The sequence below is a fragment of the Epargyreus clarus genome, unplaced genomic scaffold (genome assembly GCF_041222505.1).
Source record: "Epargyreus clarus isolate Ecla_fem2 unplaced genomic scaffold, WU_Ecla_fem_2.2 ptg000032l, whole genome shotgun sequence".
NCBI lineage: Eukaryota > Metazoa > Arthropoda > Insecta > Lepidoptera > Hesperiidae > Epargyreus > Epargyreus clarus.
Window position 1 is genome coordinate 8,824,582 of NW_027332237.1, and position 26,817 is coordinate 8,851,398.

General features: G+C 35.8%; 1 protein-coding gene across 1 annotated transcript in view; it reads left to right on the top strand.

Moving 5' to 3' along the window:
• The window catches only part of LOC140755199 (cell adhesion molecule Dscam2), a 208,590-nt gene that overhangs the window by 82,740 nt on the left and 99,033 nt on the right, over positions 1-26,817 (top strand). Inside the window, exon 5 of the mRNA XM_073090415.1 lies at positions 21,298-21,349. Within this exon, the coding sequence (XP_072946516.1) occupies positions 21,298-21,349 (52 nt within the window). The remainder of the gene's footprint in view (positions 1-21,297; positions 21,350-26,817) is intronic.

Here is a 26,817-nt window from a genome sequence, read left to right on the forward strand (position 1 = left end):
TGGGTAACCTAAATACAAGAAACACAATTCACTACAATATTTATAAGACAACGCCAACTCCGCAGCATCCCGTCTAATTAATTCGAGATGTCTTGAAGATCTGACACCTAAAGCCCAAGTATGTGCATAATTAATTTACTAATCAGTATTGTGAGATGTTATTACAAATCAGGAATTACTTATTCATTATCAAGAGTGATGGGTAATATTGTTTAAGGTATTCAAAAAGGAATTATTCGAAGATGGTAGAACCATTTGTGGTTCGACTCCGGCGGCACCACCGCCACACCTATTTCTGCCTAATAACTGCTGTGTTAAATGCTGGTGGATTTCGCTTTGAATGATGTGGTAAGGGAGACATACTTATCTGAGCTGCTGTGTTCCGTTTTGAAGGGTGCGGTAAGAGAGAGACTTTTTCATGGCGTTCCAGCTTAGTCCTCAAGGGTAGCTGCGCATCTGTGGCCGTCCTCAGGTAGGAATATCTAATCCTATCTGGGGTTGATTACAGATGTCCATGGGCGGCAGTAGCCACTTACCATCAGGTGGACTGCATGCTCGTCTGCTACTCCTATATTATAAAAAAAATTAGAGTAGAAATTATTACGGTGGTAGAACCCCTTTATACATAGTGGCACTACTATTACTGTGTTTTAAGACTGGTGTGCTTGGTTTCTGGTTTGAGATTATAAGACTCCTTACCTGGGGCTAGTAAAAATGTCCAGTGCCTGTTAATGTTTAGTGGAACATTCTAGAAAACAGTCAGGCATGTAGTTTCCCTCACAAGGTTTTCCTTTACTATTGTAAAAATCCTTATCCTTACTAATATTATAAATCCGAAAGTAACTCTGTCTGTCTCTTCTTCACGTCTACATCACTGAACCGATTTTAATGAAATTTTGTACAAAGATAGTCTGAGACCCGAGAAAGGACATAGGATAGTTTTTATCCCGGAAATCTTACGGGAACTAGGGATGGCGATCTAAGATCGATTAGTCGGAGAATCTATCTTTTGAATTTTTGAATTCCAAAACGTCGATTACTTTAATCGATATTAGTAAGGTTTGAATAGTAATAAACTATACATTTGATCAAGTGATGATCTTTAGCAAAGTTGTTGTCCATAAGCCCACGAAGGTTTCAGAGTCGGTACGACTAATTTTCGCCAGATGGCGCCTCTGTCATTCCAATGAAGGTACGAATTTTCAGTTTTATGTATTTTAGTATGTCATATTATTTTCTTTTAAACTAGGACGAAGCCGCGGGCAAAAACTAGTCAGTTTATAATGCAAACATAATTTGAAAAACAAATAGTACAGTACTAATTTTATCTGGGTTTGATTACAGATGTCCATGGGCGGTAGTCACTTGCCATAAGATGGACTGCATGCACGCCTGCTACTCCTATATTATACACGGAAAGGCGCATGTAAAACACTAGTGGTCACCCATCAAGCCGCCGACCGCGTCAGACGTTGTTTAACTTGTAAATATACTATGTGCATACGTGCTAATTCAACTAAATAGTATAACAAACACATGTAATGATTGCACGCTAATATTATACAACAGACATAATATACATAGTATACATGTGTAATACGCAACACAACCATAACACCGTATTAATGTGTGAAGGCAAAGCTACAAGCTAACTACAATATGACACGACAGTGGTAACATGGTGGTAACGCTCGCTCGAATATTTATGAGACTAGCGCCTGCTGTAATGAACTCTGGTAGCCACTTGTTGTATTGGAAGCGAGTAACGATGTTTTAAGAATAGTGAACATTTGATCAAAAACATACAGCCGTCCTTCCCGCTGGCCGGGCGGTTCGAGTTCCCACTCTTGCCGCCCGCAGCCCTGGAAGCCCCTCTTAGTCGCGTGTTATGACAGGCAGGAGATACCGTAGTCCTATTCCGCTCCTGTAACTACAGGGACGATTCCTATTACAACCAACTAAATTAATGTTGAGTGCGGTTATGTTTGCGCCCTGAAGTCAGTGGCACAGAAAACATTTTTTTCAGAAGCGTTTCAACTTAGTCCTTAGTGATAGCATTTGTGGCAAAGCACTGGTAGGAATCTAATCCTATCTGGGGTTAATTACATATGTCTATGGGCGTCAGTATCCTAATCCATCACCATCAGGCGGAGTGCACGCTCCTCAATATTATAAAAAAAGTAAAGTTCACATTCTTTACATTAAGAAATCACATAACAGTTTTTAACCGCACCGACTACCACGGTAGCGGTTACACGACACGCATAAAAACATTTTATCATACGGTGCGCACTCGGCTGTGAAATCCTGGGCAAGACAAGTATTTCAAAGAAAGTACCTTGCAACCCCGGCGATTACATAACACACAAAGCTTTGGTCTCGTTAGTGTTAAAATAAAGCAGGGGTCACCTAAAACCGTGTGGCCCAGCAGTAGGACAGCAATGGGCTGACGACGATGCTTAATGCGAGAATTTTTGAAGCTCCTCATTTTATTTAAACTACTATTATTTTTGTATCAATTTGTTTGAATTTGTAAATATCTTTTTTATTTAAACTGCTATTATTTTTGTACCAATTACAAAACCATTGGTACAAAATTACCAATTACCAATTACAAATTTGCTTAGCGATAAATATATTTTCGCTTGTAGCTTAGACGATGTGTGTCAAACAAGTTGATAATTAGGACGTACATCTTGTATTTAATGCTAACATGAATTTTTATGGAAACCGAGTCTCCAAAAACTATGTTAAGTTCTGCGTTTGCTATGTTAAATGTTAATGTTTTGTTTATCATTAATTGCAAATGTGAAAAAGATATGATGATGAGTAAATATGCAGTAACTGCTAATAATAAAAGTACTTTTGTCACATTATTTTTATGAAGAGAATGATGATGTGTTTTATATTTTAAGGTGGTAGTATCCGAACCTGGCTCTACCATCGCTACACCAATTACTGCCCCATCACAGCAGTGTTAAACGCTGTTATGTTCTGATTTCACGAATTATAACGAACACATATTTTTAGAGGCATTCCAGCTTATTATAATAAACACAGGAATCTAATCTTATCTAGAGTTGTTTCTGATGTCCATCGGCGGCATTAGCCACTTACCATTAGGCGGGCTGCATAATCTTTTTTTATATAATAAAGGAGTATCAGATGAGCATGCAACTAACTGTTGTAACATCTTATACACATACATATAACATCTGATACAAGACGTAGACTGTAATTAGAGCGGAGTTGAGCGTTGGCTCATAAATATTCAATCTTGGCCCAATAAATTAGTTACCCAAACATCTTATATGAGGTGACATTGTTGTGATATTACCACTGATACCGATTTCTACCTAATATCTGTCTTAAGCGCTGCTATATTCCGGGTTGATGGGTGTGATAGTATAAGTAAACAAGCGTGCAGTCCACCTGATGGTAAACTACTATCGCCAATTGACAGATGTCAATTGATACATACGGATGTATACGAACCCGGATGAAATTTGATTCGTAACTAAAGTTGCCCACAAATGCGGTGCTACCCGGGAAGACGAGGTTGGGACGCTTCAAATATGTATGCCTCCCCGTACTTATCACACCCGTCAAAACGGAACACAGCAGAGCTTAACACTGTCGAGTTTGGCAAAACTAGGTATTGCGGTGGTACCTCCGAAGTCGCAAAGGTTTGTTCGCTATCCAACATATAGGTATATAACATCTGATACAAGATGTCAGGTTTAATAAGTGCAGACTTGAGCGTTTGCTCATAAATATTCAGTCTTGGCCCAATATATTAGTTATATCTTACATATTAGTTATATCTTCATCTTACATAGGGTGATATTATTTAAATTTTATATACTAAAACCTACAGATTGGAAGTAATCGATATAACTGATCATCAAAATCATTTTCTTTCCTTAAATCCTGAACAAAAATTTCAACTCTTTTTGAAATCATCTTTGAAATAAAACATAGTTGTTTTGCAAATTCTAAGGTTTGTATGTACCTACACATATACTATACACGTATACTAATATAAACAAATGACTATCATATCAAAGCACAACCTTAATTAAATAATATATATAATTGCTTATAATATATTTTATAACATGCATATAATATCTTCACATACAAGATGTCAGGTTTAATTAGTGTGGAGTTGAGCGTTGGCTCATAAATATTCAGTCTTGGCTCAATATGTTAGTTACCCAAACATCTTACATAAGGTAAGTGGTGTGTTAAGATTTATGTAATATCATTGTGTTTATATAATAACACCTATCTCTAATAATAGCAGTGTTATGTCATGCTGTATTTTGGTTTGAAGGGTGTGATAAAGGAGACATACTTTTCCGAGGCATTCCAGCTTAGTCTTCAGGGGTAACGGCGCACCTATAACGCACCTCAGATAGAAAACTTATCTAGGGTTGTCTATAGATGTCCATGGACGGCAGTAGCTACTTACATCAGGTGGACTGCATGCCCGCCTGCTAGTATTCTATTATAAAATACAGCTATAGGTCCGCGAGGGTGTTGCAGGGGGCTCTACCTAATACAGAGGATTCCACCTGCATTAAACCTTGTTTTATTAAACATAGACAAGTAAATAGAGACCTGAGAGGCCGCATTAAGAGTCCAAAATCATAATGTAGACCCGAATTGATACAAAGCGATCATCTTCTTTATAATAACATTTTATTTGTAAGATAAAGATAAAACCACACTGGTGTAACGGATATCAAGATAAAATCTCGAATAACATAATGTTAACAAGTAAACAAGGAAAGTCTGTCTCAAGTTTTACTGTTAATGATGGGAAACTCGGGTAAACAAGTCCGGCCACGAATAGAGTGACTATGTTTTATGTTTTTGGGACTGGATAATAAAAAGAACTTAAAAAAGAACTATTTCGCCTTTAAGGCCCTACGTGGCTAACGTATACATATCCATTTGACACGCAAAACTTTACATATTACATGATCGGCAACGCTAATATATAAATAGGTCTTTTTACAGCAAAATATGTTTTATAATATAATAACATTTTCACATATGTTACCATAAGAAATAATCACATTTTTGTAATACAAAAACATAATTTAAAGTCTCAAGTATTTTTTACAACAAAACGACATGTATGTGGAGCGGAGAAATTTAATTTGCGGGAAACTTTTATTGTGATTGATTATTGGTGTTGTACAATTGAAGTTATATTCTGAATCCACACGAACGTATTTTTTTATAATATAGGTGTAACCTGACGGGAAGTGGCTACTGCCGCCCATAGACATCTGTAATCAACCCTAGATAGGATTAAATTCCTACCTGAGGTCGGCCTCAGGTAGCAATCTCATCGCCGCTACCCCTAAGGACTAAGCTGGAACGCCTCGGCAATGTATGTCGCTTACCACAACCTTTAAACCATAACACAGCAGCGCTTAACACTGATGTTATTCGAAGTAAGTCTAGCCGTCGTACTGGACGAGGCGAACCACAAAGGGGCCTTTTAACAACGACGTTGCAGGCAGAGTTTGTAGTACTAAATTACGTCCTGAATTATTCCAAAATTATATCCACACTAGCTATCAACAACGATCGTTTATATCTAAACAATGTACAACTTTTGCGAACTTAGCGACTTGACGAATGGTTTTGAATTTGAAAATTGTCGGGGAATTAATTAGTGATTGGTATAGATATTAATTGTATAGTTATAAAATATTTATTAAATTTAACTAAATAATATAATTATAACTAAATAACTCTTTTAACATTGTACCTACTTGGCCATGTGTGAGTCGAACTCAACCGTACTATTTTTTTTTGTATTTGCTACCATAAAAATGTTAATGCTTACCATAAAAATGTATTATGCATCGTGAAAATTTAAAGTGTCTATTACGGTTCAATAGATAAATCGTAAACGAATTTTAATAGCGATTTCTAGTATGGTAAGACACCACATTATTATGACATTTTTATTTTTCAATATTTTTTGCTTTAGCAGTCACAGCCAAGATAGAACAAGACGGACGGGCAATTTACGGGTTACGCAAATACGTAAACTACGATATCGTAGCTTACGAACTTTTTACAATGTGTGAAAAACCTTATAATTACAGATGACGATAATCGTAAGCACAAAGAATCTTAATTATCCGATTGCCAAATTTACTTAAGCTTAAGAAATCATCCACCACAGAACAATTACATAGAACGCCGAGAACAATAGGAACACCGAGAAGAATACAACACCGAGAATGAGAATACCGAGAAACAGTAACAAGAATCGTTCGAAACTGGCTTTGATGCAGCGGCACTTCAGTACTTTGCCAAGCTCGTTTGCAAGCGCATTGTTTCTCGGTGAAGTTGTTGTAGCAACAGGAACATTTAGAGCTAACGATTACGGTTTTTAATTATAACAATAACGTCGTGTCGTCGACGTTTGTCGCGTCGTGTACCGGGGGCTGGACACGGGTCTCCTCTCAAAGTAGATGCTACTCAAAGGAACTTGTTTCAAGTGCGGATTAATAAACTTTATACACGTTTGTTTGTATATACGTTTTAATGTTGAAAAATTGTCAGACGTATGGGTTTTCTCGTGATATTTTTCTTCGCCGTTCAAGAAAATGACCATTAATTTCTGAAACACACATTTAACTTAGCAACTGAGGAGCGTACCTGGGATTGAAACTTTGGACTTTCCGATTACAATAACTGTACACTTATCAAAGTAAAAGACAATTTTAAAAATCTGAAGAATAGTAAGATATACAGTAAATTTAGTCGTAGGCGTGTCGTGACGTATAATCGGAACAAACACCGCTATTCAATAAACTATGGCTTCGTAACTACTTTGAGATTCAAATCTAACTTTAAATGGAAGTTGCTTATCCGATAATTAAATTTAATTTAATTACAACTTATGACACGGTTAATATTGTGTGGTAAAAGATATACGAGGCGTTCCAACTTAGTCCTCAGGGATAGCTACACATCTGTAACCAACCATAGATAGGAAAACTTCTATCTAAAATTAGACAATCTTATCTGTTACAGATGTCAATGGGCGGCAGTTTATACTTACCATCAGGTTGACTACACGCTCATTCGCAACGTCAATATTATAAAAAAATCAGAAAGTTAGTAGAACCATACTGTTCGACTGGGGAGGTATAGTCCGCGTAAAACTGCTAGTCCGCTCTGAATATAGAAATCGCGTCACCATAGCAAACTGCTCGCATCAACTTCAGAGCGGACTAGCAGTTTGATGCGGACTATATTATCGCAACATCTTTAGCTTGATGCACCCTTCCAACAAAACCCAGAACTGTTTCGATTTAAGATTGTGAATGTCAGCTGACTTACATATGGGACTATCTAAATCCTCAAGAGTGGCAAACCATCTGTAATCGGTCATGAGAAGAACTCCTAAATGAAATTGGTTACTGATGTCAATAAGCTCAACTGCAGTTTATTATGCAGGCTCCACATTCTCGCGAGAATCTCGTGAAAACGCAAGAAAAACCCGATTCGTATCGGCTCCACATTCTTGTTTCTCGTGCTTTTCTCGCGAGAATGTGGAACGGGCTTTACAGCTGTGCTTGAGTGGCAATGACAACTAACCAAGAGGTAATGCATGCTCGTGTGCCACATCTATATAAAAATGCTATCTTAAATTATGAACTCATAAAGAGAAGCTTAAATAATTAGTAGTGATGTAGACATGGACCAACGATATCGATAACGGACCTCACTAATAGAATTATGTTCCGTGATTAAAATCGTCATAAATTTAGAGATTAAGCCATACTCTCCAACGCCCCTCGCCTAGTATTATTTACCCCTAACCTACCACCAGCGATAAAATACATGCGATAAACAAAAAATGAAATCTGCATTACAAATCTAACCTCTTTTATTTCTTACTTAAAAGCGCATAATTTTAAACAGGCATTTCTTAAGATATACTAAAGATGACAAATAAAAAAATACTTCAATAAATATTAATTATGCAAATTAAGCAAGAGTTAAAAAACTATATACTTTTTATCTTTGCGTACTTCATATCATAAGTATTTTATGTTAACCCGACTGACAAAACACCTGTGAAATTGTTTCAAGTGAGTTTTCAAGCAATACTCGTCCACAGGAGTTACTAAGAATAATAATATGTATATTATACATTACATTTATAACATTTGATTCATCATCATCAACCCACTACTGTCCCACTGCTGGGCACGGGTCTCCTCTCAGAATGAGAAGGATTAGGCCATAGTCCACCGACTAGCCCTACCCAAGTGCGCATTGGTAGACTTCACATACCTTTGAGATTTGTTTTTATAAATCTCTCAGGTATGCAGGTTTTCTCGCGATGTTTTCCTTCGCCGTTTAGCAAGTAATAATAATTAGTTTCTAATACGCACATAACTTTAAAAATCAGAGGTGCCTGGGATTTGAACCTCGGACCCCTCGATCGAGAGGCAGAGTTTCTTAACCACTAGGCTATCACTGCCTTTAACATTTGATTAAAAACACAATATCTTTGTTACTAAATGGGATATTAAAACGTAAAACAAAAAAGTAGTAAAAAAGTAACGAAAAAAATCAAATCAAATAAATAATAACCAGTATCAAAGGGTTTTAATAATATTTAAGATAAAATTTTATAGTAAGCTATAATATTTCGACAATAATATCGATTTGAGTGTTAAAATATTATTTCTCTAAACTCGCTTATCATTAATCGCTGACGATCAGACAAGACCAGTTTCATCTTACACCCTGTAATCAATGTCTCGAACTTTGTTTATTTACCGCCAATCCTCGTACCCTACATACATACATACATTATGTATGTAATTTATACGTTACAGCGGATTCCGGTAAATATATGAAGCGAGATTTGAGGCGAAATGACTTATGTTAAAAGCGCAAGCGATAATCGCATAACTTGTAAATTAGTCTATTAATTATTGACTTGATTTTTTACAAAAATTGATATTTTAATTTAAAAGTGTTTTTTAGGTACTTCTATCCCAAAATTACTACAAAGTGTCCTCTGGATGGCAATTTATCAGTAACGCCCTTACACGTCCAATAAACCCTGTAAGGATTGACCTATTTAGTTAGTTACTTAGAATACCTCCAATATGCCAAATATACTTATATCATAGTGGTTTGAAGCTCGGAAACTCAATCGAGAGATCCGACGTTCGAATCCCAGGCACACACTTTTGATTTTCTAAATTGTGTGCATTAGAAATTAATCTTCACTTGCTTTAACGGTGTAAGAAAACACCGTGAAACTTCTACACACCGAGTTAAAAAAATCTCAAAGATGTCTGAAGTCTACCAATTGGTATTGGGCAGTGCGATGGACTCGCGAAAGGGCTTAGGTTAGGACTAACCTAACCTAAGCCCTTTTCACTCTAATAAGAGAACCATGCCCAACATTGGGACTGTAACGGCTAGACGACGAAGTAACTTCGAATAATCAAAGGTACATGTTATTACAATATCAGCAATAAATAAATTAAAAAACCGCATATCGTGAGTACTTGAAGGTGGTAGAACTTTGTGGTTCGACTCCGGCGGTAAACCGCCACACCTATTTCTGCCTATTAACAACCAGAACACAGCAGCGCTTGACGCTGAAGGATATGGTTTGAAGGCAAGGGAGACATACTTTTCCTAAGAGTTCCAGCTTAGTCCTCAGGGGTATCGGCGCATCTATGGTCGACCTCATATAAGAATATCTAATCCTATACGGGCTTGATGACATATGTAAATGGTTGGCAGTAACCACTTACCATCAGGTGGACTGCATGCTCGTCTGGTACTCCTATATTATATAACAGGGTGAATTTTTCACATGGACCTTCAGGGCCAAATCCGAAATTATAACGATGAGCGAAAAATGCTGAAAGGAGTTACAAAGCCGATTTTGATAAAAGCTAAAATTGCATCCTTACTTTTTTAAAATATCTTTCTCCCTAGCTGGGAATCGAACGCGTTCATTTTGAAAAAAATACACCCTCTATATTATTCCACTATCTGATAGTGTCGCTGTATATAAAAAAAACCCGTTACATAGTAAAATATTACCTTATATTTTAGAGAATACTAGAAATTTCATACACAATACATTACGCCTCAATCCCATGTCTAATTAAAAAGGGATCTATTACATGACGTAACATGTTACGTCACACACATAGACCCTCCAATACATAATTCAAGGGCCTTAATGTATAGCATACTAAATATTTATACGGAACCCAATTTACTAATGAATATCTGTTCTGACGCAATTGAGACGTAATTTAATTAAAATTAATTGAATCTCGGTTTAATTAAAAATTATTAATGATTTCCTCGCTTAAGTTCCACTTAATTTATGATAGTGGGAGATTTTTATTCCTAAATAATAAACTCAAGTAAAATTTGGTTAGATACTGGTTTAAATTAAAAATGGTTGCATTCGAACTCGAATTCGAACATGGAGGGTTTCGTACCACCAAGTCTTAACTTATTTTTAGTATAGGCATGTTATCACAACAGTAGATAAAACAATAAATAAAAATGGTTGAATAGAGAAAATGAAAAGCGCTGTCTTATATGCCCCCGCTTATTTTCAAACTATTTTTGATTTTTAGTATTAATTGTTATAGAGCCACCGTTATACACACTATAAAGAAACCAAGTGTCTATCGCTTGACAAACGAACAGACGGGCTCTTACGGGGAAATTAAAAATGGTTGCATTCGAACTCGCACATGGAGGGTTCCGTACCACCGAGTCTATAACAGCAGATAAAACAATAAATAAAACTAAACTTTCAATAGATACAATGAAAAACGAATAATAGTGTCTTATATGGCGTCCTTCATTTATTTTCAAGCTTTTTTATTTTTAGTATTTGGTGGTAAAGAGCCATCGTTATACACACTGTAAAGAAATCAAGTGACAAACGAACAGACAGGCTCTTTGTGTACGGAACCCTAAAAATAAATAAGTGTATACAACAGATTCAAACAACGTTGGCTTCTTAAAAATTTCATATGCCTTGTCATTATTCGCATGTCTAATTAAGGAATCCGCCTTCACTTCACTTCACACATACATAATTCACGCCGCCTAATGTATTAGAGTCGGCCGCTAAATATTTATACGGAACCCAATCTGTTAATGAATTTCTATCCGAACATACGATGGATGTACGAAGATGGAGTAAATAAATAGACCCGTTATTGACTCTGAGGCTACGAATATTCCATTCGTCAGTCTTTAGACGTCTACAGGCTCGCCTTTTTAGGTTTTCGTCCGAAAAGGCAAAAGACGGAACCTTTATAGGAGCACTCGTGTGGCTGTCCGTTCGTCTGTTACCGCCAATTTGCTCCGAAACTGGAACAAATGAGTCGAAAACTGATACTCATATTCTTTCTTGGTTTAAGGATTTCTTCTTTATAAAAAATATGTCGGGATAGAATATACCTATCATCATCATCATCAGCGACCCATTACTGTCCTACTGCTGGGCACGGGTCTCCCCTCATAATGAGAAAGATTAGGCCATCGTCCACCGCGCTGGCCAAGTGAGTATTGTCACATGCCTTTGAGATTTTTTTTTATAAATGTCTCACATAGGTACGCAGGTTTCCTCACGATGTTTTGCTTCACCGTTTAGCAAGTGATAATTAATTTATAATACGCACATAACTTTGAAAAATCAGAGGTGCGTGCCTGCGATTAGAACCTCGGACGAGAGGCCGAGTTTCTTAGCCACTAGGCTATCACTGCTATGTACCTATACTTGTTCCAATAATGTTTCCCATCGACATCTGTAAGCAATCAACAGACTTGAAGCACTTTCTTATGTCGGCCAATGATGAGTTGCGACCCCTAAAGACTAAATTAGATTTTATGGGAATGTTTCTGTCTGTAAAAGAAATAGATGTAGCGGTGGTAAATCTGAAAGGATTGTACTTCCGTAAATAGCAATCTTATTTAGGATTTACTTTGAATAATTATCGACATAACTTACGAATATTATTGGCCTAGTTATAAATCGCTTCCGTTTTTGTGCCGATCCAAAATATCTTAAAACGGATTAAAATAACAAATATCTCCTGTTAATATTTAGGATATCTTTGTGCATATCATATTCGAAACACAATGAGCATACACGCACGTTAGTAAAAATATCAGCTACTCGGTCGCAAATAAAACCGCAATATCCGCAATCGATATCTGTTAATGCTTGCTTGAGCGAATATAGATATGTGGAACGTATCGCTGTCTGTCGCTCATAATCCGACATCGCGTAGCCGACGGCTTGACAAGGGTTCCGTGATACGTGTTATGTTACTGGACGTAGTAACAAATAACATGTTAATAATATTAGACGTTGGCGGCTTTGGCTCGAAATATTACTATAAATAAATATTTCAGGCAGCGATATCCTAGTCTACAAAAATTTTCTTCTTGCACAAACACCTGTAATTTTTAATGCATAATAGAAATTAATTATAACATGCTTTAAAGGTATAGAAAAACATCGTAAAAACGTACATGATAAGGGTTGCCTAAAAAGTTCACAAAAGTTTGTGCACTAGTCTACCAATCTGTTATCTGTTATTCTTAGATTTCACAATCAGCAACTACTATCTAGCATGAACCATGACATCGGTAGGTCTACAAGTCAAATAATATTGAATGTTGTTTGAAACTAAAACAATTGTAGTTTTTTTTCTGTTAAATATAAAACAATAACAATCCAAAATCAATATTGCTTGCTTGAGCGAATATAGATAGGTATGTGGAACGTATCGCTGTCTGTCGCTCATAATCCGACATCACGTAGCCGACGGCTTGACAAGGGTTCCGTTATACGTGTTATGTTACTGGATGAAGTAACAAATAACATGTTAATAATATTGGACGTTGGTTGGCTTTGGCTGCAAATTTTACTACAAATAAATATTATAGACCGCGATATCATAAAGTTATCTAGGGCTCTTCTTCGACACTACGATTTTTGAGCAACGTGCGAATTAGATATTAATTATCATATGTTTCAACTGTGGAGAAAATCATCGTGGGATAACTTATATACCCGAGAATTATCTTTAAAAAATTCTAAAGTGCGTGCAATCTTGTCAAGAATAAAATGCCTAGGCTTCCGATAGTGATTTTGACTTGAACCCTTCTAAATTTTCCTAAGTTTATTATAGTTTCTTTTTTTAATATGCTTATGTATTTGGAACTCACAACATACAACATTACTACAAAATTGGGATTTTATTGACAACAATTATGTATCAGCGAAACAACAATTATTATAACAACAATTATTTAGCGAGATCTGTTGTGATCGAATTCTGGTTAAATTAAAAATCTTGGAAATAATAAATATTGACGACTCCGATTTCGAGAATCAATTAATTCTTAAGTTATTATTATTTCTTAACAAATATCGCTGTCTGTCGCTCAGTATACCGACATCGTTTGACGAGGGTCTCATTCAATATTATTTTGTTTTTCTGATATTATTTTTTCATATTATAAGTAGACCTATGTAGGAAAAATATTATTATTTCAGAAGAAATCAAGTCATTGCTATATTTTTATTTCCGGCTGATATCTATAGATTTTTCCCTACAGATGTGGGAGGCCTAAAGCATATTTGACCAGACTGCTCTAATACTGTTTGATAGAGGCAGAATGACCAATCGACAGGAATATCAGCTACTTAACTTTGTAAATCAATCAAGCCTTTCTACTTACATTGTAATTAAGTCAAGATAAAATCCTAACTGAAATTGGTCGTGCTTTAACAAGCTCAAAAAACAGATATTTGTAATTTCTGTAAGAGAAGAATATCTTATTTCAAGAAGAAAAACAAAAAGAAGAGAAAGACCCGCAAACATATTAATGGCGACAACAGCGTCACCTATCGGATGTAAAAGGAAACTGAAACCAACAAAATTTCATTGAAATTTTGAGCGGTTTTGGGGATAAGCGTCTTCAAAAAAAGTAAAACTGTAGATAAATTATAGGGTTACTTATATACATATGTATACTAAGATATATATTTTAATATTATAGTAAAATCTGTAATATTACTATATACATTTGCTCATACGACTGTCTGTCTCATAATCCCCGACATCCCCACTGAGTCGACGTACGCTTTGACAAGGGTCCCGTATATTATTATTGCATATTATATTTCTAGTGGTATACGAAAATCACTAACCTTATTATAATATTTTATTTATTTCTTATAAAACATTTGTTTTGTTTTATTAGGGTTTTCTATGATTTATTTTGTTATATGGGGCTATTAAGACTTTGAAGGTCGTTCCTCCGTCGTTCCTATCGCCTGCACCAGCTACTCTTATAAAACCCATAACTGTCCCACTGCTGAGCACAGGTCTCCACTACAATAGGGCTACGATTTACCCTGTTCGTCGTAAGATGGGCGCATACCGTCGTAAACTGCTGCTCTACGACAGAGCTCGATAAGAGCACCGCGCTCGAAGTAATCTTATTTACTCTTTATTGACCATGTTAAAAACAGTGTGGTGCAAAAGGTGGACTTAATGCTAAATAGCATTATCTCCCAGTCAACCTTAGGGATGTGCAGAAAAATTGAATACGGTAATTTGGTTGCGTTCCTTTGGAGATCCCAGAGTTTTCAGTGCAGCGCCGAGGATGGCCACCGGGGGGTTTAGTACCTACCGTAAAAATCCCACATAACCCTTTGTGGGCTCCCACGATACCAGGTACTTTTTAAAGGGAACTTTTTGCCCCTCCTTAACAAAAAAGGCTCTCAATAGTTAAAGAAGGTCGTTTTGAAATTCGTAGCTTATAACACAATAGTGTTCTAGTATTTGAACTATATTCAATGTAACAAGCATTCTAGGAATTCTCGCTATGTGAGGCCCGACTCCGTCATTACTGGAACCCGAGATTGGAATTTAAAGCGGCAGGGTTGAGTTGGTCATTGGAACTTTAGGGACCTTTGTACAGTTTTAAATTTATTGCATACACATAAAATTTATTTGTCAGGTCTTAACATTGCTTTTCCGTAATCTAAGTTGACATGTTCCAAAAAAATTTGAAGATTGTGTTTCGATGTAAATTCGGTGGTGGTAGTGAAAGTAGTCTGAGGTTTAAATACTGTGCACACTCTACTAATTTTCCAAATTTATGTGCGTATTAGAAATTATTTATCCCTCGTTTAAACGGCGAAGGAAAACATTGTTTTGAAAATAAATCGTAATGATGTGTGAAGTCTACCAACCCGCACTTGGCCAGCACATTACACCATGGCCTAAACATAGACCTTATAGCATAGATTAGTAAAGATACTTCGCCGCCTTGAAATTGAATGAAGCCACAAACGGCTTATTTTAGTAAGTTCTTTTTTTTAATTCTTGACAAATTAAAACATTTTTAGACAAAATTTACGAATAAATAACTAATACTGCGTAATTTATGTAATAAATAAATAATTATTTCAAATATTTTAGGGACATTTTAGCACGGAGACGCGGCAAAACTTTTTAACCGACTTCTTTACGCAACTATTTCAATTCTCAAAATTGAGTACATTTTCTTGTTAGGAGTGAGTAATCCTTACTAATCTATGCCTTATAGAGACAAAATTCTTGGTTTACAACAAAAGCAGAATTTAAAGGATTGTCAAACGCAATGAAATTGTCTTAAACGTATAGTCAACATGATTATATAACAAGTATTTTTCTAACTTGAAAAGTAGAATTGTGTCCTCAAATACCTCTTACGCAATTTTCATTTATAAAAAGCAGATATAAATTATGTACGTGATCTCGTTACGATAAAGTCTGTTATGAATGCAAATTTTTTGATTTCAGGAAAATTATTATAGTAATTTCTATGCAGATTGCGTCATAAGTAAGTGTTAAGTTTGTTATGTCATGTTAATAAACGTATAAGCCTGTGTATATCTACTTATGTACGCACAAAAGATAAGAAGTTCATTGGTAAAATTGTTAACATAAGTACCATTCTACAGATTCAATAGATGAAAGTACTTATTAAAACTAAATTATGTGTTACAACGTCGCTAAAATATTGCTATCGTTTACGCATTGCACAAGAAGGCATTTTGAGGCTTAAAATTCATAATAATGACGTTTAAGGTGTTCAGTGACATTCTTGTGTATTACTACGCCGCGCGAGAGCGACTGGAGTCGTTTTAACTCGTTTTACACCACTTGACGTATTTTGTATGTTTCAAGTTTTGTCAGCTTGCGGCGTATCTTCAGGTTAAAGATAAATGCTTGAAAACAAATTATTTTTCTGATAATAAAATGTCTGACCGTGATAATTTAGAGAGTGAAAGTGATCAGCCTCCTGCAAAGAAAGCAAAATCACACTATGACACACCATCAAGTCATCAGTAAGTTAATTAAATTTTTATAATTAAAGTATGCATTTATCTGTGCATTAAGTACGCGTATATTTGGTGTCTTTTGAGCGCCAGCAAATGTAAAATCTACTATCTTGGTAGATTAAAATTCACATAAATTTCATTGCATAGGTACAATGTTTTTAAATTATTAATTAATTTTAATTTCATTCTTATTGAAATTAATGCATTAAAACAATTGATCAGAGAATAAATTTATTAAGACTGACAGAATTGTATTTCAAAATCAGCTGATGGCGTGCAGCGCACGAAAGTTTTTTCTTATTTGTTATAAATATGAACCATAGATTATATTAACATTAAAAAATTAATTAATTTTTCTAATCATAGTGGCATTTATTGTGAAACATTCATTATTGATACTTATAATTTACGATTTTAGTAATATATTGAAATAACTAGCTATAATTCCTATCACAATATGTTGTTTTCTGCATATTACTTTTACAAAATAATGTCGATGTTTCACATCTGCCAGGCGTCCCGTGACGGCTCACATTTTTTTTTATTTATTTTTATAGTAAATGGCGTTGAACGAAATCAAAATTAATAAAAAAACATTTTGACAAAAACTGGAGTTGGCTGATTTGCGAATTAGGGTATCGATATGTAGAATGCACACGCGCACGCACTAACGTACAATAATATATTAGAAGATCACCTAGACTCAGTAAGAAATCTAGAATGAGTTGGGTGCCTGTCTTACCGAGGACTAAAGGCGGAAAAATATAAAGTATAATACTAGATCATACATAGGGTCTGACACACATAGGGTTCCAGGTTTTATAATAAGAAATCCTAGTATAAGGCTCTAAAGGTGGGTTGCATCATGTAACTTTAGCATTTATAGAAGCCTAACCAACCGGCAAGTCCATGGTTTAAAAAATAATTAGTTGCACCATTTTAGTTGAAGTTGAAATTACGTCATAACTAATATTCAACTTTAACCGCTCGAATTGATCGGTTAAAGTTACTGCATTTGTCAACTTCCCTATCTGTCAATGTCGAATAAAAATTGCGGTGACAGCGACACAAATGACGTTAATGACAAATCAATTGATGCGACACAGATATTTTTACATTCCATCGCTACCATCAAAGTTACTGTTATATTTAACTTTAACGCAAACTTTAACCAGACTATCGATGCAATCCACCCTAAGTGTCAAAAACTTTGTCATCCATAGATATAAAATGTCATTGTTGTCATTTAATCGAATGTGGTTTGCGATTTCTAATAGCTAATTAAATAAAGAAATAAACTGTTAATGAACAACGAATTAAGTAATAAATAAATAAAAGTGAAAAACAGCGACGGAAAGAGAAAAAATAAGCATTTTCATTTTGAAACATCCAATTTGTTTCCTTTTTGGAAAACACGAATTTTCTTATTACCCGTGATGTATGAAGCGCGGTTGAGTTGTGACGGGCGCCGTGGGCTCATTTGACAACTGTATTGCAAGTAATATTAAGGTGAGCTGAAGCTATACTGTGCACGATCCTTCTTACCACGAACAAGATGTCATGGACGTTCTTGCCACGGACGTGCAAGATGTGGAATGAACTTCCTTCTGAGGTATTCCCGGAGCGCTATGACATGGAGCTCTTCAAAAAAGGTGCAAAAGAGCAAAAAGAGCGTTAACTACTTTCCATCAGGTAGCACGTCTGCTTTATCGTCAGGTTCAAATATAAAAAAAGTGTCAAATGAAGCTAGTAGAACCCTCTGTGGATCGACTCCGGCGGCACCTCCGCCACACCCATGTCTGCCTAATAACAGCCGTGTTAAGCGCCGCTGTGTAAAGGTTTAAAGGGTAACGTCAGAGGAACGCCATCTCTGTGGCCGAACTCAGATCAGGAATCTAATCTTATCTGGAGTATATTACAGACGTCTTCAAAAAAGTGCAAATAAAGCTCTCCTCAAAACCGGCCGTTCAATGGCGATTCCTCTGCTTGATACAAATGTCCATAGGTGACGATCAGTACTTCCAGTAGCCCGTCTGTTTTATCGTAAAACTATATATAGTTTTACAAACAATCTTTTTTACAGATTTATTTATTATTTAAGGAATTAATCGGTCCGCCATCTTGTAGCGTCTGCTACATTGGATAAAAAAAATTAATACTAATTTATTCTGAACAGCAATACCTGAATAAGCTAGAAAATACAAAAATCTTCCTTTTTTTTAATGCCCTTTTTGTTATGTATTTGTGTACACAAATTTATAAATAAATAAAAATAGAAAATGGTAAAAAATATCCAACACATATAAAAACCAAAAAGTCCACTTTAAATGGAAAAAGTCAGAAAAAGGAAAAAGTCAGTCCTTAACCTGTGCTCCTGTACACGGAAAAGGTTTTCCGATGGAACCACAACCTGTTTACTGCGACCAAATAACTTCTCGTGTAAATATTTGCGAATACGGCCAACAGAATATGCCAACTTGGATGCACTCTCGTTGATGTCAATGTATTATATACTCGGCCCAAATATATTTTTACCCTACTATAAGTAAAACTTTTCGAGCGTATGTACATGTCTCATTCCTTGGCACGTCCTACAGCCCAAATATCTTAACAGATTTTTACATATTAGATGTCGGTAAATTCCTCTAATTAGTGGATTTTTTTGGAAAATATTTTTGGAATTCTCTACTTTTTCTGTTTTTTGTAATAAGTATGTTTAAAATAAAATCGTGATATTAAGGGAAATAGTAAATTAAATTGCTTCCGAAAATGTTAAGACGTCGTAAAAAAACAAATACTTAAATATCATTATAAGAAATGTTTAACTTATAGAATCTCATAAAGTTAAGTACCAAAATACTAGTCCTATTTCATTTCCTATAAAGGTTTACTCATTACCTATTGACAGTACGGTTGGAGACATACGAGTATTTCCTCTCTCATCGATAAGAGGCTTATATATTCGTACCAATTCTGTCCACCAAGGTAATCGATACGAATGATGAACAATTACGTTGTTGTCTTCCGTGTTCATATCTTTCTTAATAAAGCTAGCAATGGTTATAAAAATCCCAACCGGTTAAAAATATAGCTTGTCACTCCCACAATTTATACGAACCCAACGACACCTCATAAGTTAAAATGTGTCAAACTCTTTGGGCTGTAAGGTGTATCAAAGAATGAGACAAACACACACACACATATATGCAGATGTACACATACATCCACATACATATTCTCGATTCACATGTTTTACCTTCTACAGTTGGGTAAAAAATGAGGCAAAAATCACAGTAGCAAACGTTCTAACATTAACGGGAGAACTGAAACTCTACCTAACTTTTTTATTCGCCTGCCGGGTATTCTTTGATACGCGCTTATAGAAAACAAATTGTTTACAAGAACTGAATAAAATTTACATAACGTTCAAGATTCTTATTTTAAGGAAAATTTTATCTTGCAGCATAAAAGCTTCTATTTTGAAATAACTAGCTTAGAAAAGCACGTGCATCTAGCTTGCTTTGGCTTTGAGCTTTTGAAAAAATTATGTTCTTGTGGTTTCTGTGAAATTTTGGTTATTTTGGTTGGGATTAAAGTTACACAGGAGCGTGCTGTCCACCTAATGGTAAGTGGCCACTGCCGCCCATAGACCTCTTATCAACCCCAATTAGAATTGACTTGATTTTGAAAGGTGGTAAAGCCACTGTCATAACTACGAGTAAATCTCACGTTAAATAGTTCTGTATTTTGATAGAAGGGTGTGGCCGCTTCACCACATATGACGTGACCATTTAGTGTTGAAGAGCACCAACTGATCTATATTTATTGGTCCTAATACCACACCCTACAATCCAAAACATAGCAATGCTTGACCAGTGTCAAGTGTCATAATAACTCATCAGTATTATTATGAAGCCAAAATACGTGTGACACTGGTGCCTCCGGAGATCAAACCTAAACATCCTTAAAATCATTTTTTCAATTTTACAAAAAATAAGCTGAATTTTGAAAACTCTTTATAGACGCTATATTTTTTTCCGCTCCAAAAATCCAAATAGGTAATAAGACCTCATAAATATTCAGCGGAAAATCCTATTAAAGAGGTATCGCAATTTGAAAACCAGAGACAGCGAGCAATTTTCGTGTTCACTGAACAGCGTGATGTCATTCTATGTAGTACATATTTCAGTGGAAATAAATAAATTATATTGGAATATGATGGGAAATTCTTTTGAAAAATTGCGCACATAAATGAAAGTAATAACGCAGCTAATTCATGCAAATTGAAGCTTCTAGAAGTAACTAGCTGACCCGGTAATCGTTGTGTTGCCATATAAATAAAAAAATGTTAAGGGTGAACAACCCTTATCAGTATGAAAAATAGATAGTAGCCGATTCTCAGACCTACTAAATATGCATATAAAATTTGGTGAAAATCGGTAAAGCCGTTTCGGAGGAGTACGGTAACTAACATTGTGACACGAGAATTTTGTATATAAGATTATTTAAAGGGGATAGAACTCTGTGTGGTTCGACTCCGGCGGCACCACTGCTACACCTATTTCTGACTAATAACAGCAGTGTTAAGCGCTGCTGTGTTCTGGTTTGAAAGGTGTGGAAAGGGAGACATACTTTTCCAAGGCATTACAGCTTAGTCCTCAGGGGTAACGCATCTGTGGCCGAACTCAACTAGGAATCTAATTTTATCTGGAGTTGATCACAGATCTCAGCGGCAGTAGCCACTTACAATCAGGTTACTGCGTACTCGTCTGCTATTCCTATATTATAAAAAAATGTCAAATGTATTACTGAATCTAATGTATTTATTAATTTTGTTTCAGACATAATATCATCGGGTTTGACTCCTACGATGGAAGACTCAAATAACAACTTGTAAGTATTATTGATTACTAGCTGATCCGGCAAACGTTGTGTTGCCATATAAATAAAAAAATGTTAAGGGTGAACAAACCTTATCACTTAGGGGTATGAAAAATAGATAGTAGCCGATTCTCAGACCTACTGATTATGCATATAAAATTTTGTGAAAATCGGTAAAGCCGTTTCGAAGGAGTACGGTTACTAACATTGTGACACAAGAATTTTATATATAAGATTTAATGACTTGAAAATTACATAATTCACACTAGGAACTACTAAAGGTAGTAGAACAATTTGTGGTTCAACTTTGTGTTTCGGTGCAAACGATGTGTTTAAACATACTTATCTGCAGTATAGGGCGTAATTAAATACAATTTGTAATCTGGTTACTAACTACGATTAAAAGTAGTTAACTACAATGTAATCATAACTACATGTCTACATAATTTAACTACAGTAATCCAACTACATGATGTAGTTATTAATTTGATTACTACAAGCATTGATAGCATAGTGGTTAAAAAACTCGGCCTCTCGATCGAGGGGTCCGAGGTTCAAATCTCAGGCACCTCTGATTTTTCAAAAGTTATTATATCATATTTTAGCTATGTTTTTTATATTATTTATTTTACACAACCAAGGAGATTAATGTGTATCGATCGTTAGTTCTTTAACACGCTCTATAACCCAAAGGTCGTTTGTCCACCGCACCATCACCGAGCCGATACCGAGAACGAGATTATTTCGGGCCGATTTTAATATGACGTGACGTCGATAGTTTGTCCACCGCGACCGATATCGCCGATTTAGTTTGTCCCAGCTGTCACGCGTGTGACGGTGTATGGACAAGATCAAACGTGTTTATATTGCCGGCACATCCGCCCGTCAAAATTCGGTGCCGATCTAGTGGTCACGCCGATCTACTCGAAAAATCGGCGGCCGGGACGGTGCTCGGGTGACGGACGTGCGGTGGACAAGTGGCTATAGTAAATGTATGTACGCTATTTCGGCGCCGTCATTTATTATCGATATCGACTCGGCTTGACGAATTTTAACATAGGATGTCGTTGGATTCGACTAAATTGTGATATATATATATCTTATTTTTTTAAGCAGACAGCTTTTTGTTTTTATAATAATTCCCTAGTTTATTACATTTAAGCTATGGTTATTTATTAAAATTAGATTAAATTGAGTGTTATAACGGAATACGAAATGAAGTCAAAATTCAATTACCTACTATGAGCTTAATTAATAGGCATATATTTTACACGAATTTGCGGCGTAACTCTATTAATATGCAAAACCGATCGGCAATATTATATTCCAGTTTACATAGTAATTATCATTAAAAATATCGCGATAAAGCATAATTTTAAGTTTAATTTTTTACCACGCTTTTATTAGCTTGACCTGTATATATGATACGGAATCTTTTAACTCCATTTTTACCCACTTTGAACGATCCGATCAATATAAAAATTTTGAACACTTGTCAAGAACCGATGACAAAAACGTTTTTAATATTTTTCTCAAACTTCTCATCAAAATTTTCTTTGTGCGATTTTAGCATGGTTTTTAGTTTTTAAACTATATAATTATATACGACTGCACAAGGTATGTACATATGTGGTGTACATATGTATAATTATTTGTCACGCCCTCCTGCCCAAACGGCGTAACGGATTTTAACATATGAGGTATAATTTGATTCTTTATATACGAGATGTTGAGAAAACTTCAATAGCCCGATTCGCCATCTCTTGATGAACTTTTAAAATGTATAGTTCCTTGGTGGTGGAATCCTAAACTGCCCGAAAACATTACACATCGCCACGGTTATAACTATTTATTACCTTAAAACACGAATTTTACATTTAGTTTTTTAAATTTATGTCCGTATATTAAGGTCGAATAATTATTATTAATAGCTTTTGTTTCGTCCGGTTTTTTCCCCTCATTCTTTAATGTATTTTTAATAAATCCTAATTGGAAAAGAGCCATTACCACATGCTTCAAACCAGAACACAGCAGCGCTTAACACTGCTGTTATTAGACAGAAATAGGTGTGGCGGTGTTGCCACTAGAGTCGGACGACAAAAGGCTCTACCACCTTTACTTCAACCCTCAGTTCACTTCAATCTTATAAAAAAAGAGACATGGAATCCGTCGTCACTGTGATAGACATAGATGTAACCAAATCGATTCTCTCTTTTTCTATTGACTACTTAAAAAATAAATTACGTTCCTTTCAGTGAAAAACATTCACTTCACATACTCACATAATGAAATTTTAAATAAAAAAGGGGTACTAGGAAACTTATCTCGTCTTAAAGAATGAGATTGTACCGTGAAACCATTGTGACGGAGCACGCGTGTTCATGCATGTATGTACATATTACAGACCTAAGGCTGCTTACACATGGACGGTTTGAACGCTAGACTTAGCGATTTTTACTTTACTACGTGACAACTAGTACATCTCTTCCATATCGTGTATTTTTTTTAATTATAGATCCATTTAAAGTATTAATAAAATATATTTGTCTTAACAACTCATAGATAGAAATATTAGGTTAGGTTCGGTAGCGCTGTCAGACTTCAGTCAGATTATTAATTTCAACTTTTGTAACAAAAATTACATACTCAAAATATATTTTTTAATTTAAGTACTAAGAAACAATTTACAAAGTTTCCTCCTACGTTCCATGTTCTCTCTATATTACACTTAAAAAATACCACATTCACAATACAACTGTGTCAAAATTGTCATAAAATTAATGTATTATGAGTAGCCCAGAACGACGCCAACTGTAAGAAACCTACATTCACAAACGTCTCATCAAAGCCTTGATAGAGTACCAGACAAATATAAAATATATTAATTTTACTGCAGTAGATGTCCCAACGTCTGAAACAAAATTTTATATTGATTATATTTTAACATGTCGTTTGCAAAGCGTGTCAACCGCGCCATGTGTAAACCGCCTAAGCGTATGTGGGTGAGCAATATCGCTGAGTGCTCGTACCAACGCCTCGAAGCTATCTTACCCACCCTTTGAGGGACATGAAACATTCAGTTGCCTATTTCCTCATCTTCTTATAAAACTCCATATAAATGTTATAAAGGCCTATTCATGATTTAAGAGCTTTTGGTAAATAAAATAATCTTAATAGTAGAATTTCCGATTTTCTATTTCCTGACTAATTTAGGTGACAAACGAGGGGTGGTTCGACTACGGCGGCACCACCACCACATCTATTTCTGCCTAATAATAGCAGTTGTAGGAAAGGGAGACATTTGTTTCCGAGGCATTCCACCTTAGTCCTCAGGGGTAGCGGCGCATCTGTGGCCGACCTCAGGTAAGAATATCTAATCCTATCCGGGGTTGATTACAGATGTCCATGGGCGGCAGTAGCCACTTACCATCAGGTGGACTGCATGCTCGTCTGCTACTTCTATATTATAAAAAAAGTATATGTAGTATCACATCTATTTTTGAATGTGTGACGGTAGCGGATAGCGCCAATTATGGTCTCCTACCACATTCAACCATTATTGCATTAGTCTTAACTAAAGTCCTACATGCGTAACCCTTGAGAACAAAGTAAGAAATAATTAAACAGTAATATTTCTTCGTAATCTTTATCCAAAAGTCACCGTATAACTCCAAAACAGTCACATAACTCACAAGTATCGATACACAAAATATTGTTTGAACGAAGCATTACAGGGAACAAACTCAAAGTTAAATTTATGGGGCCCTAGTTTACATACGGAGCGCCTATTACACACATTTGTAACGGCTGATGTCAGAAAATGTAGATATTTATTTTCATAATGCTTTTATCGAAATATAAATACTTTAACGGTTTATTTAAAATGAAGAAGGATTTTAGGATTTTAGACTAAATTTCGTTATTTTTTTAATTTAATTCGGTGCATTTTTTTAATTTTTGTCCCATTGCTGGTCACGGGATTCTTCGTATAACTAGGTAAAGCCAAACCACCAATAAGGCCTCCCTCAAGGTTTAAATAATGATATCCAACAACCAGAACATGCGGTTTAAAATAACCTGAAAGCGCACATGACGGCCACTGATGGTCACCCATCCAAATGCCGTCTACACCCGACATTGCTTAACTTCGTTATTCAGTTATGATCTACACTTCACACTATTCACTGAACTATGCGCATTCCATTTATATTATTTTTGTCTTTACAAGTATTAAATTATTAATAATTATTAATAAAAATAGATTTACAAATTGTACAACGGTCGATTATTTATTTGACTACAAAAGACGCTAAGTACAAATAAAAATGTTTGATCAAATATTCTTACAAAATTGGCGAAAAACGTAAATTACGATACGGTGTAAGAGGCAGCGTTTCATCTGAACTCAGCACACAAGATGTTCGAGATATATGAGTGTGTTGCAAACATTTAAGGTCAAGTCACACATATATCACGCTAAGGATCCACTTATGGCGGTGTCGTAAAGTAAAGCTATACAGAATAAAGATTTATTTCAAACCACCCATATTTATTCAGGCATTAAACAGTGGCTATGTTTGCTACACATGTTTTTTTTATATCTCTACATTTACGAGTATACAGTCACCCTTTTGAGGCATGTATTGTTTTCGTATTCTTCTCAGAAAACCCTTTCATTTGCATAAAAGTAATAATTGATCCGCCATCTTGTAGCGTCCGCCATTTTTGAGTGAATGACATCACTAGGCTAACCGTTGTCTGTCCTTGTAGTGCCGGGACTAGAAAAGGGCTACGGTATCCCCTGCCTGCCGTAAGAGCCACAGGGCAGAGCCCGATCGTTGTGTTCTCCACCAAGGTTGAGGACGGCCACCGGGGGGAATTTAGTGGGGTAAAAATCCCGCGTAACCCGGCGTCGCTCCCACGTCGTCGGGTACGTGTTGAAGGTTTCCCACTCGTAACAAAAAGGGCTAACCGTTGTTATGTGATTACAGATGTCCATGGGCAGCAGTAGTAACTTACCATCAGGTGGACTGCATGCTCGTCTGCTACTCCTATAGTATAAAAAAAATGTATGAAAAATTTTAGGTCAGCCCCTTAGCCCCTTTCAATTGCCTAACTATACCGTAACCCTTGGCAAAGTCATTGCTTGGGGCCCTAAAAAACTCATCACATCGTAATTTAATTCTACAAATGTCTTATTAGACATTTTCTCCTTCGAATACGTTGAGTGCCGCAGCCCCGTCAGCCCAGGGACCCGTGGGGCATTGGCAGTCCTGCCGCCCAGTTACGCCACTGGGCCCTTACATACATGAAAAAATGAAACTAACAAAATCAGTCAAAATGTAAAGCTTATGAAAATTTGTTTCCACAAGATGACAAAATATCACGTCTTACCAAAGTATATGATATTATAAATAACGTCTAAACTTAAGATTATTCGGAAGTTTGCTACGATCTCTCTATATTCATGACACTGGCAT